General features: G+C 35.6%; 3 protein-coding genes across 8 annotated transcripts in view; 1 reads left to right on the top strand and 2 right to left on the bottom strand.

Moving 5' to 3' along the window:
• LOC105177220 (plant cysteine oxidase 2) lies at positions 1 to 3,717 on the bottom strand. 3 transcript variants are annotated; one of them, XM_011100284.2, is made up of 6 exons: positions 3,083 to 3,717; positions 2,066 to 2,204; positions 1,647 to 1,756; positions 1,361 to 1,532; positions 539 to 757; positions 1 to 429 (listed from the first exon to the last, which is right to left on the bottom strand). In XM_011100284.2, the coding sequence occupies exons 2-6, from the start codon at positions 2,103 to 2,105 to the stop codon at positions 305 to 307; spliced, it is 666 nt and encodes a 221-aa protein (XP_011098586.1). In that variant the 5' UTR covers positions 2,106 to 2,204; positions 3,083 to 3,717; the 3' UTR covers positions 1 to 304. The 3 variants fall into 3 exon arrangements, with proteins under 3 accessions (XP_011098586.1, XP_011098585.1, XP_011098584.1); XM_011100283.2 differs by lacking the exon at positions 2,066 to 2,204 and having other exon boundaries at positions 1,376 to 1,532; XM_011100282.2 differs by lacking the exon at positions 2,066 to 2,204 and having other exon boundaries at positions 3,083 to 3,716.
• LOC105177219 (V-type proton ATPase subunit d2) lies at positions 8,365 to 13,334 on the bottom strand. The gene is made up of 10 exons (XM_011100281.2): positions 12,964 to 13,334; positions 12,099 to 12,219; positions 11,149 to 11,256; positions 10,969 to 11,071; positions 10,386 to 10,466; positions 10,198 to 10,283; positions 10,052 to 10,111; positions 9,903 to 9,951; positions 8,973 to 9,107; positions 8,365 to 8,777 (listed from the first exon to the last, which is right to left on the bottom strand). Exons 1-10 carry the CDS (start codon positions 13,142 to 13,144, stop codon positions 8,646 to 8,648), a joined length of 1,056 nt encoding a protein of 351 aa, XP_011098583.1. The 5' UTR covers positions 13,145 to 13,334; the 3' UTR covers positions 8,365 to 8,645.
• The window catches only part of LOC105177218, a 5,556-nt gene continuing 4,304 nt past the window's right edge, over positions 13,990 to 15,241 (top strand). The window contains exons 1-3 of one of the 4 annotated variants that reach the window (XM_011100279.2): positions 13,990 to 14,244; positions 14,347 to 14,555; positions 14,896 to 15,103. In XM_011100279.2, coding sequence (XP_011098581.1) covers positions 14,380 to 14,555; positions 14,896 to 15,103 — 384 coding nt within the window. In that variant the 5' untranslated portion in view covers positions 13,990 to 14,244; positions 14,347 to 14,379. Of the gene's footprint in view, positions 14,556 to 14,895; positions 15,104 to 15,241 lie in introns of all 4 variants that reach the window. The other 3 variants (XM_020699175.1, XM_011100280.2, XM_011100278.2) reach the window with 3 other exon arrangements.

Below are 15,241 nucleotides of genomic sequence, written 5' to 3'. Positions count from 1 at the left end.
TAGAAATATAAAAGAGAGAGGGCTGCAATTTCACAATTTCCCTCAGTGCACTGTGAAAATCACTCTCTTATGTGCATATTGGAAGCTCAATTGGTTTAAGTCTCGTTCTAAATATGTACACATCAAACTTTCTAAACAAAGGGAAAGAAAGATAGATACACCCTTTTTCCCAGAAATCAAGAAAAGAGACAAATTGAAAGGAACGAAGGTGAATAAAGTTGAGAAACAAAAGCTCCCTCCCTACCAACATTGCTGCAAGCAACTTCTGTCAACATCTATCCCAAGCTTCCTTTCCTTGTTCAACTCATTTTCTTGCTATCTTTGGTCCACTGTACGGCACTCCGACTACCGACAAGTCTTCAGGTTTTTCCCTTTCCTTCAGCCATGCATACCCCTCCTCTCCTTCCGCCAGAACCGACACATTTTCAACTGTATTCCAAACAAGAATGAGCATTTCCATTGTGAGAAAGCAAACATATGGATTTCACTTGCCTAATCTTGAACATCTAGACATTTGCACTGACATATTCTATATTACCTGAAAAACTGCCAAACGGGTAATCATAATAGTACTGACAATGGCGACCCTCAGGATCACAGTATGGAGGGCCAAGCACATCCAGCACAGCACAGGCCGTCCTGGCAGTGAAGCAGTGCATGTTTCCACCATCAGCCGGATAGAGAATGGAAGGTCCACAAGGGGCTGTGAACTCGGAATTGACCTTAAGCTTGGCCAGCCGTAGTCCATCTGGATAACCTGAATCAGCAAACAAACCAAAAACTGAGAAATAGGACCACCTTTCAGGATTGATGGGCAGGATGACTACGGCTTAATTAGGAAAGCAGTAGAAGTGGGATGCAATGAAATTGTTAGGGAGGGTCCGCATAGCCCCAAAAAAGATTACATGTTCATCTAGAGGTCTTTAATCCAATATATTTACGTTAAGAGAGATTCAAATACTATTAATTAGGTGACTCCAAATTTGAATTGGGGAAGATAAAAAGAAGACGACCAAATAATTTTGGTCAGGCCTTGGATGAAAAGTTCACCAGATGAGGACATTATGGTCAAAGAAGTATAGTTCTGGACAAAACTTCATAAATCTATTGTTGAATTCAAAAGGGTTGAAAAACCACGTACTAATCAAAACTATCCAACTAAAAATCCAACTAGTGGGACCAATACCTTGTTCACGAAACAAGGCTGGAGTAATGGATATATATATTTCTTTTTAAGCATGGCAGAAAGACATTTTAGATAATAAATTGTGTTCAATAAAAAAAAAGATCTGATTTTTCCAAATACCCAAAGTAATTTTACAAATTAAATTAGTAAAGGTAGAACATCAGTTGGACATACTTTTTGGATCTATACCATTTGCCATTGTGCCGTCGGCATTCTTATCCACCTCATCTGACCAGTCATAGGACTTGATATGCATTGTACCAAAGAGAAGCTTACTGAAAACTGTCATTCCAGGATGGTTATGAAGTGGAATGACACTTGTTGGGGGCAAGCAGAAAATTCCAATCTGTAATGATTCAAGAGATAAAGACCATAATCAAATATAAAGAATACAAATGGGCGTTCGGGATCGGGGAGAGTGGTTGGGTTTGTCATTGGAGGAAGAAAGCAGACTACATACTGAGAATTTGTCACACTCATGGAGGTGCAGATACGTTATGACAGGGGCTCGCTCACTGCTGAAAAACGGCATACTCGGCCGTAGGCCGACATCCACTTGAGTTATCCCATCTGCACAGTTTTCGACTTGTTTAGACTAGACGAAAACTTCCAAACAAAAGAAATAAGACGGCAAGTTGCCTATCTGCAAGCACACCGGATTGCAATTTTATTTGTTTGTAGGCCCCAGGTCCTCTTATCACACTCCCAAAGAAAAAAGATTAGACAAAGAAACATATCCAAAACCCTTAAGCTAAAGTCCAGCTTCCTTTCCTCAATGCGACATCCTTCTAATTCACCACAGAAACTCATTTGAAAATGCTAATACAAGAATTAATGATTTTTTGCAGAGACATCCACACAAAGGCCAAGTATAAATACCAGATGGAAATTTCAACTTATCTTCCATGGCATATAACATGTCATGGATTTACAGAATGGTGTAGATGAATGTAGAAACAACAAGTTTCACTTAAATTAGACTAGCTTCGTCCGCCTCATCATCCCACACCCGGCTGCACTGCATACAGGAAATTAAGCAGGTCATTGTAAAGGAAAGGGCAAGCCCTCCCAAATATTTGGCAATCGGAATTGGAAGATGAGACAACTTTAAGGCAGGATATTTTATGTTGAAAAGTTCTACAAACCAAAATTTTCATAATATTTTGTTGAAACTTGAAATAAAAACATCAGTGATGCATGAAGCTGCTTCCAAAATGTTGATAGCATTGGGATCAGAAAAACTTCATATGATGCTGAAATTTTCCAGGCCTTGTACCTCGGAAATGTTTCAGGAGTTGTAAGTTTACATGGCATTGTCGATCTAGCCAGTAAAATTGTGTGCTTTAAATACACAATCTCCAAGGGCATGGTACGCTAAATGGAATAAAAAACAAGGACAAAAACATAAGAACAAAATGAACTCAAAAAAGGCAAAATCTGAAATAAAATCAGAGAGTCATTATCAGAAGTCCAGATACCACCCACAGAAGCACAGAAAAGCAACTACCATTCTGTCAATGACACAGAAACTACTGCTGCTTAAGGCTTGTACTTTATGCTACATTCATAGCTCGGCCTAGAGTTGACCAGCTATAGTAAATATTCCAGGACTTAAGCATAAAAGTTAGGAAACAACTTTTGCCCCTCAGCAAGTTGCAAAACCTCAAGATACAACTTGATCGTCCCACATTGATAAACATCATATGAGCCACACCAATGGCATCATCAAGATGCAATTTTTTATATTGGATTGGATTGATATGCTTTTCAGTTACGAGCGCTGTATCAGATACGTAAACCAGACTAACTGCAGAAAGGGTGCTGAGTGTTCATTGGCAGAAATGCACACCACAATTAGAATAACATGAAGTGCAAAAGAAAAGGTTGATTTAGTACCCAAAAGAGCAGCAAGCTTTTCTACTTTTTCAGGGGATGGAACAATGCCAGGGCCACAATCAGCAAACACTTCCTTGCAAATCTCATACAGCCTCTGAACTGGAGACAATTTCCTCTGTCTCCGCTTGCCCTTCTTCGACTCATTACTCACCTTACCTTTCCCACCCCTCCCGCTTTGCTCAATCCCCATTTGCATCCAAAAATATCACAAAAATTCCAAGTCTTGATTATGATAAAGACAGAGCAGCAAAATTGGAAAAGAAAACAGAAAACAGGGACCAAATTTCGATACGGACAATCCAAATCACAAAGGAAAATGCAAAATTCTGATCCGGGTCCTACAGCAAAAGCCCACAAACATAACAAGAAATGGGCAGGCCTCTTTTTATCCCGGAAAACAGGAAACACTCAAGAAACGGGGTAAAACAGAGCAGTTCTGTTCTCTATCTATAATTGGAATTTTGACATGATATTTCCAGGTTCTAACGCTACAGTAAAACTATGTATTCAGCAGTCTCTGTAGAATGAAAAGACTGACAGAGATGTGATTTTTTCACATCTTCTTCTTGTATATGTCTATGTATAAATTTGAAGCAGCAAAGTTGATGGGGTTGGGGCGTATAAATGCGGGGGGAGGGGGGTGGGGAGGTATATATGTGGGGGTGCGGGGTAGAGCAGAATGGAAAACCATGGGCCTGATTATGCTTTCCAATGGGCAGTTCAGAAGAGCGGATTTTCCTTTTCTTTGGTTTTTTTTTTTTTTATTTTATTCTTTTTCTTTTTTTATCCTTCTTTTTTATCCCATCCCCACCTCCTCTTTTCAAGATTTGACTTTGCCAATTTTTGCCCCTGAAATCAAATTATTTCCATTTTTATGAAACTAAGGAAATTTCCATTCTTAACAATTCCAATGTTTCCCTTTATTTATTGTTTTCGCACATTCTCAAAAGATTTCATCACTCTTTTCTCACCACTTACCTCCTCACCACTTACTTCCTCGTAGTTTATATTTGGGCCTTCAACTTTGGGAAAATCCAAAAGTTGAGGGTGAGAAATGTAATTAGCATGGAATCATGATTGTATATTGAAAAAGGATAATTACACTGTCATATCTTGAAATTTGGTGTAATTATACATAAACTTTATATCGTTTGAAAAATTACATATAGTACTTTTGATATTTGTTTTCGTCTAACACATAGACCTATTCGTTAGTCAAAATTTTATCTGATATTAATACAAAAAAATGAATTAAAATCCATATTTATCCTCGATTGACTCACTACTAACTTATTACAAATCAAACAATTTTTTCTTTACCAAACTATCGTTCTAAGGGTAAAAATGTGCCTCCTCACATGCATTACCGTATGTGAAAATGTATAAGGGCAGTTTGATCTAAAAGGATTTGTTTAACCTGCAACAAGTCAGTAATAAGTCAATTCAGAGTTACGAATTTCCATTTTTTTTTTTTGTGATAATATAAACAAATTTAGCGAATTTTGAATTAGTAAATAAATTTATTTATCGAATAAAAATAAGCATTAAAAATACATAATAAATATAAATTTTCAAATCACATAAAATCTATAATTGTAGAAGAAAGACAGTATAATCATATCTAGGAAGGATCCCAATAAATTCTTGAGTTTGGAAAAAATAGGTGGTAAAAGGCTAAATACATTCTTTGACAAGTTCATATGTGGTGCACTAAAATCAAATAAACAATTATGCATTTTGTGTCTATCTTCTTGCGCTAAATAGAGTTTTTGCGTGTGAATTAGGATAACATAAACTGCACACTCGTACAATTAGTTGTGATTTATTGGGGCTTTTGTGTAATTCTACAAAATCACATCTGCCAGTCAAGAGTGAAACAAAAATGAAAAAGAAATCATCTCCAATGAAATAAAAAATTAAATAAATAAATATATAGATAGATTAGGAATATATTATCTGGGATGATGTAAGGAACAAAATATAATTTTTTAACTGTGAAGCCTTTCGCTATATATCCAAAACACTAATTTTTACGTGTTATTTAGGGTTTCGATACTAAAAATCATAAGATACTAAAAACTTTTGCTTAGTTGTTACTTACATATAAAATCTTCATTTTCAGGCTTGCAAGCACCATCATCTCCACGTACTATCAGATCGACGAAAACTATGAGAGATAAGAGACAGTCTTGTAAATGTTTATGTTGAAAGATAAATAAATAATAGGGTGAATTATTGTGTGATTTCGTTTACACCGCGTAGTCAATACTTGTCAGTTAAACGTTTAAACGAATTAAAAGTTCAACCCCTCTGTCACAAACTGCCAAAATAAGGTATCAGTATATGTAAGATTACACGTTCAACCACATTAATGAACATTTATTTCATCCGCCCACGACTTTTTTTTAAAAAAAAAAAAGAAGAAGAAACTTATTTCATTTAATAAATTCCTTTCAACATCCTATTTCATTTAATGCATTCCTTTAAATAAATCTCATACATTTTAGCTTTTAATTTGTAAAAGATAAATGAATTTGTGGCATAATGTATCAATTAACAAAAGAAGAGGGTCTAAAATGAAAATACTTCCAATAACATTTCCCTTCTCCCCTCCAAAAAAGTAGAGAAGAATCAAGGAATAAATAGCCAATTCAAAATTAATTAAAATGCCACTAAACAAGGAGAAAATGGTAATTAATACCAGAAGAGTGCTGTACCAGCTGGCACATCTAAATACCAGGGGTAGGTATATATAATTAATTTTTTTTTAAAAAATTAAATTAAATCATGACAAAGTTCCCCGCAAGAAAAGATGACTGGAATTACACAACACGTATACCAATCAATTTTATATTTATTAATAAGGTTAAATAAATTATAATAATTCATCTAAATTATATTAATAAGTATTTCAATTCAATCAATATATAAATATAACTAACAACGATAAATAAATTATACCAACTCATATAAATTAAGATAAATATCCACGTAAAATGACACAAACCCCATCAAATCGAAATTGTAATGTAAGGTTTTGGTGGGTCGATTTGTATTGATCGCAGAGCACCAAAATTTGTATCGTAAAGTGTGCGTTAACAGTTGCAATTTGTAGCTAATACACTCACTAATCTCGTGATGTTTGGATGTACTGCGACTCTGCATGCAGATGCATTTTTTGTATTTATGTTATGATTACAGTGTACAGAGATGGGTGAGAATCGGAAAGTTGGTGAAGTGTTGATGAAGATAAGTACGGAGCGGTGTGATAATTAGATGGAGTTAAACTATTTTTTAAATTTTAGTTATGAGGAATTAATGGTATTAATTTTTTGTTGGAAGATTTTCATTTTTATAGGGTGCTTTTTTTTAATTGTTATGTTGGTATGTGAATTAAATTTTGTATTAATATCATGTCATGGTTTTTATCATTTAAAGTGAAATGCTTTGAAATCTTTTTTTTTTAAATGAAATTACAATATTAGGGATTTTTTTATATAACAATGGGTATAATATTAAGTAAATAATAAAATTTATGTTATATTCATGAAACATAATTCTTAATGATTATTAAAATAAAAAATAATATATAATAGGTGAACGCATAACGATAATTGATAAAAAAAAATTAACGTCATTAGTTGTGTTCAACAGAGAGAGGAACCTAAGTTGTATTTAAGAGAATAGAGAGAATTTTATGCATATATTTTTTTTTTAAATATATGAGAAGATTTTTAGTTGAATTTTTAAATACAATCAAGTTTTATGCAATTTGGCTAATGTATGATGTGCATAATCTCAAATGTAAGGAGCAATATGGTTTAGTATTCACCTTTGCTCCCAATAATTTTACAACGATAACAAGATGATTCTTATAAATATTTTTAGTTATTTGAAAAAAGATATAAGATAATACACGTATAACATGTTCCAATATATTGACTAAAATTGTCATCATTATTATTTATTTAAAAGGGTATGAGAGAGAGCGAGGAGGGGGGGGGGGGCATGAGTTAAACCATGCATTGATCTTATCGCCTCTCAAAAAAATCTTTGTCAACATTCACTTTCTTTTCTTCCTATGTATTGGCTATTAGTTAAGGCAAAATGTTTAACTGTGTGCTCCAGACAACTGTTGATTAAATTCCACAGTTTTCATGTATTATTTCATTAATACGTTTCAAGTAGCTTATAATTAATAGATCATACACTAATATATATATATATATATAGCTAGCTTTGATTAGCAGTAGTAATGTAGTAGTAAGTGATTGGTGGTGCATGATTTTTGTGCCAATTGGGGGTAATGGTTGCAAGTTTAAAAAGAGCAAGTTGCAATCCTTTTTGTTTATTTCAAGAAAGACCAAACGAGAAACCACCACATCCAACTCCAGTTATAGGAATGTCATTGTATTCCACATCCTCAAATAGTGTAGCGATTTTGATTATAAGCCCAACCCCGATTCATTCATTCTTGAAAAAGTGCTATTTGGGATTTAAATTAAAAGCGATTGCGTAGCGACATTATCATCCAAAGAAATGGAGGGATATGGGACCGGGACCGGGACCACGGCGGGGTCGAATTTCCCGTGGGTATGGGCTTCAGATAGGGTCAACCTCGTCTCCACGATTGCTTTGTCTGAAAGCAAAAATCGGCCATCTTTCTCTCTTCTTTTTCTTTTTATATATACACACGAGTCTTGATCATAAAACCCATAAATTGCAACCGTATATGACCCATGTATCAATCTTACGTCATCCTTGTGCTGGTTCTTCTCAATTTCGGGGAGTGAAATTCACATTTTGTACAAGTTTTGAAAAAAATATTGAATATTATATTGATTTCCATACATGCTTAGAGTCATACGGCACGCTCAGAAATGCTTCTAGAACTTCCCCGACAGCGCGTCCGACGTGATAGGCATGCTACACAACCTTGCAGAAGACAGCTCAGGAGTAGTGAAAAACAACATTTTATTTTCTGTATCAAGAACTTGCAATAATTACAGTTTCATTCCTCGACTGCAAGATCTCCTACAATTTTACGCAACTCCGTCAGTTGGTGCAATGGCTGTCTTGGTACCAGTGTCTATACTTGATACAAGTAGCAACTTCAAGATTTAGTTCTCATCAGAATTCAGTTCGCAGAATCAACAACATCAAAGTAGAAACGTGTCTGGAAAGACAAGTCATCTTTCAGATTCTCACGGTAAGTTTAGAAAAGAGAATAGCTCTGGATGTGTTTCACAGTACACTACTGAATTAGAGACAACACTACAACATTCTCAAGTTCATAAAATAGATTCCAGTAAAAGCAGCCAAATCTTTATCCACCAAATACACAGAGAATGATGCCCATTGCTGTTTATTGTACACCATCCGAATTCAGATGGATTTCCTGACATATGGTAGTTGATTAAACGTTTCACCATCCAACAGATCAATCACAGAACTTATTCTTCAAAGTTAAATGAAAGGTAGAGCAAATACCCTCTGCAATTGACATCAATCACGGGTCTAAATGCAAAAAAAAATTTACAAAAGTATATGAAGATGGGACAACCTAAAATATGAAAACAACACTGTCATGCACTCTTGACTTCTGATTTTGAGCAACACATTCAGATATCCACATCAAGTTCCTGATCTCCTGCTCTCTCAACCTCATGTATGCAAAAAATACACCATAATGGAACTGCATCAAAGGAAATATTACAGATAAATCAATTCACCATCCAAGAATCCAAGATAGAGCACCAACAGGCAGAGAATGGAGTGCTACTTCAAGTAAATACAAATGTAGAAGGATGGTAAATAGTAACTCCTAATCAGGATAATTTGTCTTAAATATGCACCCACAAATCCAATATCAAGCTAAAAAGGGACAAACCTGCTGCTCAAATGCTAAGCAAAGTCGTTTCACTTCCTCTTCATAAAAAGCCTTGTCAAGCATCTGACTCTCTCCATAGGATAACTTAGAAAATATGGACTGATAAGGAGGATACTTTTCCATGGCAGCACGAACCTGAAAAGGATGACAAACAAAATTTAAGAGCTAGTGGGCATATTTGTTAAGTAACACAAGAAAGATAGCAAAGGCAGCAAGGAGAAGAAACAAATACAGACAACAGACCAGGAAAACAAAATCTTGAACGTTAGGCCTCTGAATGTCAATGCATGCTAGCTTAAGTGTGCAAGACCTTTCAAATGGTTTTGTCTCCTCATTAATTAAACAAAAAAAAAAAAAATACAGTTACATATGACAGCTACAGAAGCACCCCCACAGAAGCCCCCCCCCCCCCCCAAAGCACTAGATAAACCTACTTCCCCCATCCCCTCAAGCCCAGAATCAACCGAACTAACAAATAAATGGTAAAGCAAATTAGTAAACAACAAAATTGAAAACTTAAACATCAACGTTGAAAAATTATACATCCTCCTTGTTTGTACTCGGTTTTATCCATTGAACTCTTGATTTGTTTAACTGCCTCTTTCACTCAATCAGCCTAAAGAATTCCACAAAAAACATAGACCTTCGAGCACCAAGTTGAATATATCTTTCTAAAAAGAGCACCGTTATGTTAACAATTTCAGCCCCTAAACCTCAAGAAATATGGGACATGCAAAAAACCATGCTCTCTTTCATGACTTTTCAGTTGCTGTGCTTTTTCAGGGATATCCACAAATCGCCTGTTTGCATTGTGCATAGCTTAGAGAAGTTACAAGATAGCAGGCCAAAGGCAAAAGAATAGATATATAAACAAAATATGGAAAGTTCTTCATAAGAGACATGACTATATTAACAGAAACCATTAAGTACCTGATCTATGTCCTCACAAACAGCAAGCTCCTCATGACCATAAGGATATCTATCCAACAATTATGCCGTCAGTGTCAGGAAAGGACCTCCAATAAAGCATATAACTATAACAGTATGAAATAATAAAGAGCTGATCCAAAAGCCCTTACAGTAAGCCAAAATTAGAATACAACTTCCTACGATCATCGCGAGTAAGCTCAGTACCAATACTGGAGAAGAAAAGCATGTAAAGGGATCAGAACATTGAACTGTCAAATCTCCTGTATACTGGATATCTTTGTTGTAGCAGCCTAACCTGTTTATTGTGATATTGACAGCCCTTCTGTCAGCCTCAAATGCTAGGAGGTCAGACATAATTTCAGCAGTGGCTCCGCCAAGTTTCTATGGTAAAGTTTTATGTTAGATTAAAATACAGAAATAGAGAAACATGTACTTCAATGGCAAAAACATGGACCTCTAAAATATACCAAAATGATCACCTACCTGACAAAATCTGTAGAAATCCTCAAGGTATGCTTTGTAGAGGGTATTTCTCATAATTTCTATGTTCATGTCGTCTAAGTCCTACAAAAATATCCAAATAAGAGAAAATCATACACCAATAATGTACATTGCAGACCTTAATTTTGACTGAGGTGTGCATAACAAATATGAAGCTGCTTTCCAAGGTAGCAAAACAAAGGTGGTCTTTTCCCCATGAAAGTATTTGTCTTGAATAATTATCTGCCCGAGAACAGCAAGTCCATAAAGCAGACACTAAATTGTTCATCTAGTTGGTTTACTAGTTAGCTGCATAACTTGGAGTTAATGATTGGAGACAACAACTAAAAATCACTCTCTTCTTTTTCTGCATATATTTGATGATGGAGAACAAGGACCTGAAATATACAAATCTGAGTGTTTGCATTTTTCTGCATATAAATCTAGTGAGAAGAAAGAAGCACGATGGAAAGACCAATAAGTAGTAAGACTTCGTTGATACAAATAATCACAGATCATAGACTCTGACAGAAGAATCATACTTTTAGAAAATTTAAGAAAGAAAACGAGTGGGAGCAGCCAGTACCTCAGACGTGATGCACTCGGAGAAGTATGGAGCCAGGGGTGTGTCAACAAGCACAAGTCTGTAAAGCTCCCTCATATTTTGAGCTACTGCCAGAGTAGCAATGCTGTGCAGATGAACCGCAATGTTACAATGTATTGTCAATTTAGGTATCTGCCCAAACATTAAATTAAGATAAACTACCTGTCAAACATTCCCAAAGGGTGACATTTCTCTAACAATTCTTGAACATCTCTCTCATGCAAAGTTCCAGTGACAATTAGCACCACATTGTCGATCATGTGACCATATCTAAATCATAAGCAAGACTTGAGGTCGACAATGAATATTGTAGTGAGTTCCAAAGCAGAATATCATCAGTTGGATGGTGCTTGGCAACAAAGAGCAAATGGTATCCCCACAACAAATATCAATATCACAAAAACTTAGTAGAGTAGACACAATTGCATGTGTACCAACTCGAACTTTAACATAGTCCATAGGGATGATTCTACCATTCTTTTTAATATACCAGTGATTTTAGTAACTAAAGAAAAAGGGTATACACAGAAATGACCTACCTGATTATCCTCAAATAAATCCAACCAAGAAAGACATAGTAAGTATATTCTAGAGTTTCATAAGCCACCTAATATAACAGCACTAACTCATGAAGTCATGATTATGTACTATTTAGGCCAACAAAGAACTATGAAAAAGCTTCCCCAATTTTTCCCATTTTGATCTAATAGAAAGAGCTGTAAATTTGGTACTTCAAATTCCAAAATGCCCTTGCTCCCAACATGATTAAGAAGAGCCACTTGAAATTAAAAGAACTGCTGTTTTCTCCTCCATCCAGTATACTCGAGAATACCTCTGTAACCTTTACAAATATCTTCCAAACTTCAAATTGAACTAGGTTTGATCAACAGTTTTCATTTTTTGTTTTTGACCCAAAAAAAAAGGAAGAAGAACTCCTTGTCTGTTACAAACAAATTAGTCGAACTTAGATCACTCCAGATGATTGAAATTGATACTGTACGGTGCCTATGCACCATGGTATTAAGTGGCCTGACGGAATAAAGATATCACAGTAATTGATGAATAGAATTAATATTAATACCCATACAAGCTTTCAGGTGAGATGCACATACGTGATGTACTCTAAAAAGGTTGACAAAGGCTCAGTGGCTTGGGCTAACATATGCTTGTACTCATCAACCAGTTTAAGGGTGCATTTCTCCACAATTGTTGTTGTATGCAACGGAGACGGCTCTGCAATTCCATAAGACAGCCAAAAAGAATAATAACACAGGCAGCTAAATAACAATCAAGGAGGAAACTGGTAATGCTTCATGCAAGCTAATGAATTTAACAAGCTTCTGTTGCTATTTATGAAACTAACAAAAAATATCCACTTCATAGATCACTAAGTCACGAGTGGCACGGCAGATTTTGGGCAGCAACTTATTCACCTTAGGAGATGAAACTTACTTGGACAAGCAAAACAAGGTGAACCAACCTAATGACTGCAAGGCTGAACATGCTGACATTTCAAGATCAGGTGGAATTTCCAAATGGTTCCACGAATGGAGTGAATCCAGGGCTAGAAACTAAAATTAATACACAGAAAATAAACTCACAATTTGATAAGGCAACCACAAAACCTCACAATGCTTGCAGCAGAATATCACTCGTGAACAAAACTAGCATTGTAAATCAACCAACTGTCAACCGAAATTGTGAAGTGCAACTTAATTAACCAACATATAAGAATGAGGAAATTACTTCATTCTCCGCTGATCTAATCAAAGCATTCCCGAAAGAGAACCAGCGTTTAGATCCAACTTCCAGCAAATTCAGTAAATTAAGACAAACGAGTTGGATCAGCCCAGACTAACTCAAAAAATTGATCAAACCAACTCACAGTTTAACGAGTATAATACAATTCCGAACACCCAGAACAGAATTTCAAAGCTGCTAATAGTCGAACAGAAGAAAACTACGTAACAGACTGACCGTTTTGGAGATAAGGCCCATACTCGGTGGCCGAGAGATGCATTTTGATGTCGTCTAAGGTCTCACACTGACAGAGATTGTTGTAATCAGCGGCAGTAAGGAGGCCGGAGCGATATCCTCGGACGATGGCCTCCAGGTAACCGCCATGGATGTTGAAGGTCAGCGCTTCGAATCCGTACATATTGATGCTACAGATCTGAAGCGAAACGAAGAGTCGAAGAAGGAAATTGGTGTGAGCCCCTTCGAGAACCCTGACGATGGGTCGCAGGTAATGACGGAGGGGGAGGTTTCAGGTGTTTTATGGGGTGAGAAATAAGAGAAAGTTATCAAGCATTCGAGCGTCTGATTTTCAGGCCAAGCACTCGCGGTTGATGGGGATGCTCTGGCGAGGGTAATATAGTAAAACTAATGTTCCTGGATGTTAATTAATCCAGTGAGTAGAATTTTTTCAATTTCATTTAATTTGTATTAAATTAAAATTCCATTTGATTATTAAACGCCATGATAATTAAATAAATTATTTTATATTAATTTTCCTTTATTCTATTTACATTACCTTATATTTTTTTTTATTTGATAATTTGCATATATACATATGCAGACTTTAATTATATAATTCATAAATATTTACATATATGGGAAACTGTATTTAGGGCTAGCCCCATACTAAAATAAATATAATTAACATGTAAAATAATCATATAATAAATAATAATCGATCATGAAAATGCAATGAATGTTGATCGTACTTTTTATGAGTGTAACGAAAATATTTATTATTATGCAAAAAGAAAATATTAATAATAATTATGTCTGAGTACGGGTTTGAATTTGGGAGCAGACCTCAATTTATCATAGATTCATCTGTAAAATAATTATTATGAATTTTTTTATGAGACTCATAACTTGCTGGTCAATACTATATATTATTTATAATTATTGTTTTTTCATAAATAATTTAACAAACAAATTCCACATCATGTCCTACAAAATTAATACAAATATCAGTTTTTTTATATAACATTTTAGAAGATTCACATCAAATCGAAATTTATGTGGAGTGATCTACCAACAGAAAGAGTTAAAAGAGGAAACCCGTAATACGATCGTTGGTTATCGGATTGTGGCCCGACGAACCGCGCTTGTATAGTTCTGCAATTCACATGCTCCTCGTGCAGATTTCAGGAATGTCCGGAAATGCTTTCTACGGGAGCTAGAAGCCCGCTTCCCCATTTTTTCTTTCATGTCGATTGAATTCGACCTCTAAAATCGATCATCTATGTGAAGACTTGCGCTGATAGTTTGCAGTTTGTGCAATTTAATCTCCACGCCTCTCCAGACTCTCATCTTTCTCTACCTGACATTACTAATTCATGCTTCTAGGGTTTTTTCCCGACTGAAAACTGAAGTATTGAGATGGCGGACCCGTCGTCGCCCGGTCGGAGCTCCACGACCATAACGGATCTCGACATGGACAGTCTGACCCGTTGCGCGAGTTACCTCAGCCTTCGAGACATCTCGAACATGGCCATGTCGTGTAAATACCTCAATAGAGCTGCGTACTCTGATTCTATCTGGCAATCGCTTTACAGGTTAATTTATTTTTTGATGGGCCTTTTTCCAGCTTCTGAAGATTGTAAGGAAACTTATACAAATTAAGGATTGTTTTCTGGTTAACGTGAATGAGTTAGGAGTGAGAGACATTGTTAGCGTCAAGTGAAATAACACTTCGACCTTATAATATATATAATTTTAATAGAAGTAGGCTTCTTTCGAGGCAATTCTTATTTCTTTGTCTTATTTTCTGTAGTTTTAATGTAAGCGAAAAATCTCATCTTTCTTTCCTAGCTTCTGTGTGTTTATGTCTGCTCCTCTTTCTTCAGAGGTGTTATATTTGTTCTGTTTTTGTAATTATACGTTTAACTATTTAAGGATTCCCATTGGAGTTAGCAGGGAGGAGTGGCCGCATGTTGTATCTCTGAGGTCTTGTCAAGATTCCAGCATCAGAGAAGCTTATCTGTCTAGGCATACTGCTTTACATCAGTTTAAATATGTTGATCCCCTACTCTGCGACATATATACAGTTGGAAAGCCTCCACACCACATACTATTTGACAAAAACAACATTATATTCTCGCAGGTTTTGGTCCAAACTTTTTCAGATTTTCTTCCATAGATATAATTGAACTGGTCCATGGCCCTCCAGTTTATTGTTTGTGTTAGAGCAATTACAAAGGAAGGCCTTAGACCTGATTTTATTCCTTAGATATAATTTTTC

The sequence above is a fragment of the Sesamum indicum genome, linkage group LG15 (genome assembly GCF_000512975.1).
Source record: "Sesamum indicum cultivar Zhongzhi No. 13 linkage group LG15, S_indicum_v1.0, whole genome shotgun sequence".
NCBI lineage: Eukaryota > Viridiplantae > Streptophyta > Magnoliopsida > Lamiales > Pedaliaceae > Sesamum > Sesamum indicum.
The sequence above is the reverse complement of the archived record's forward strand: the minus strand, read 5'-3'. Positions and strand labels throughout refer to the sequence as shown.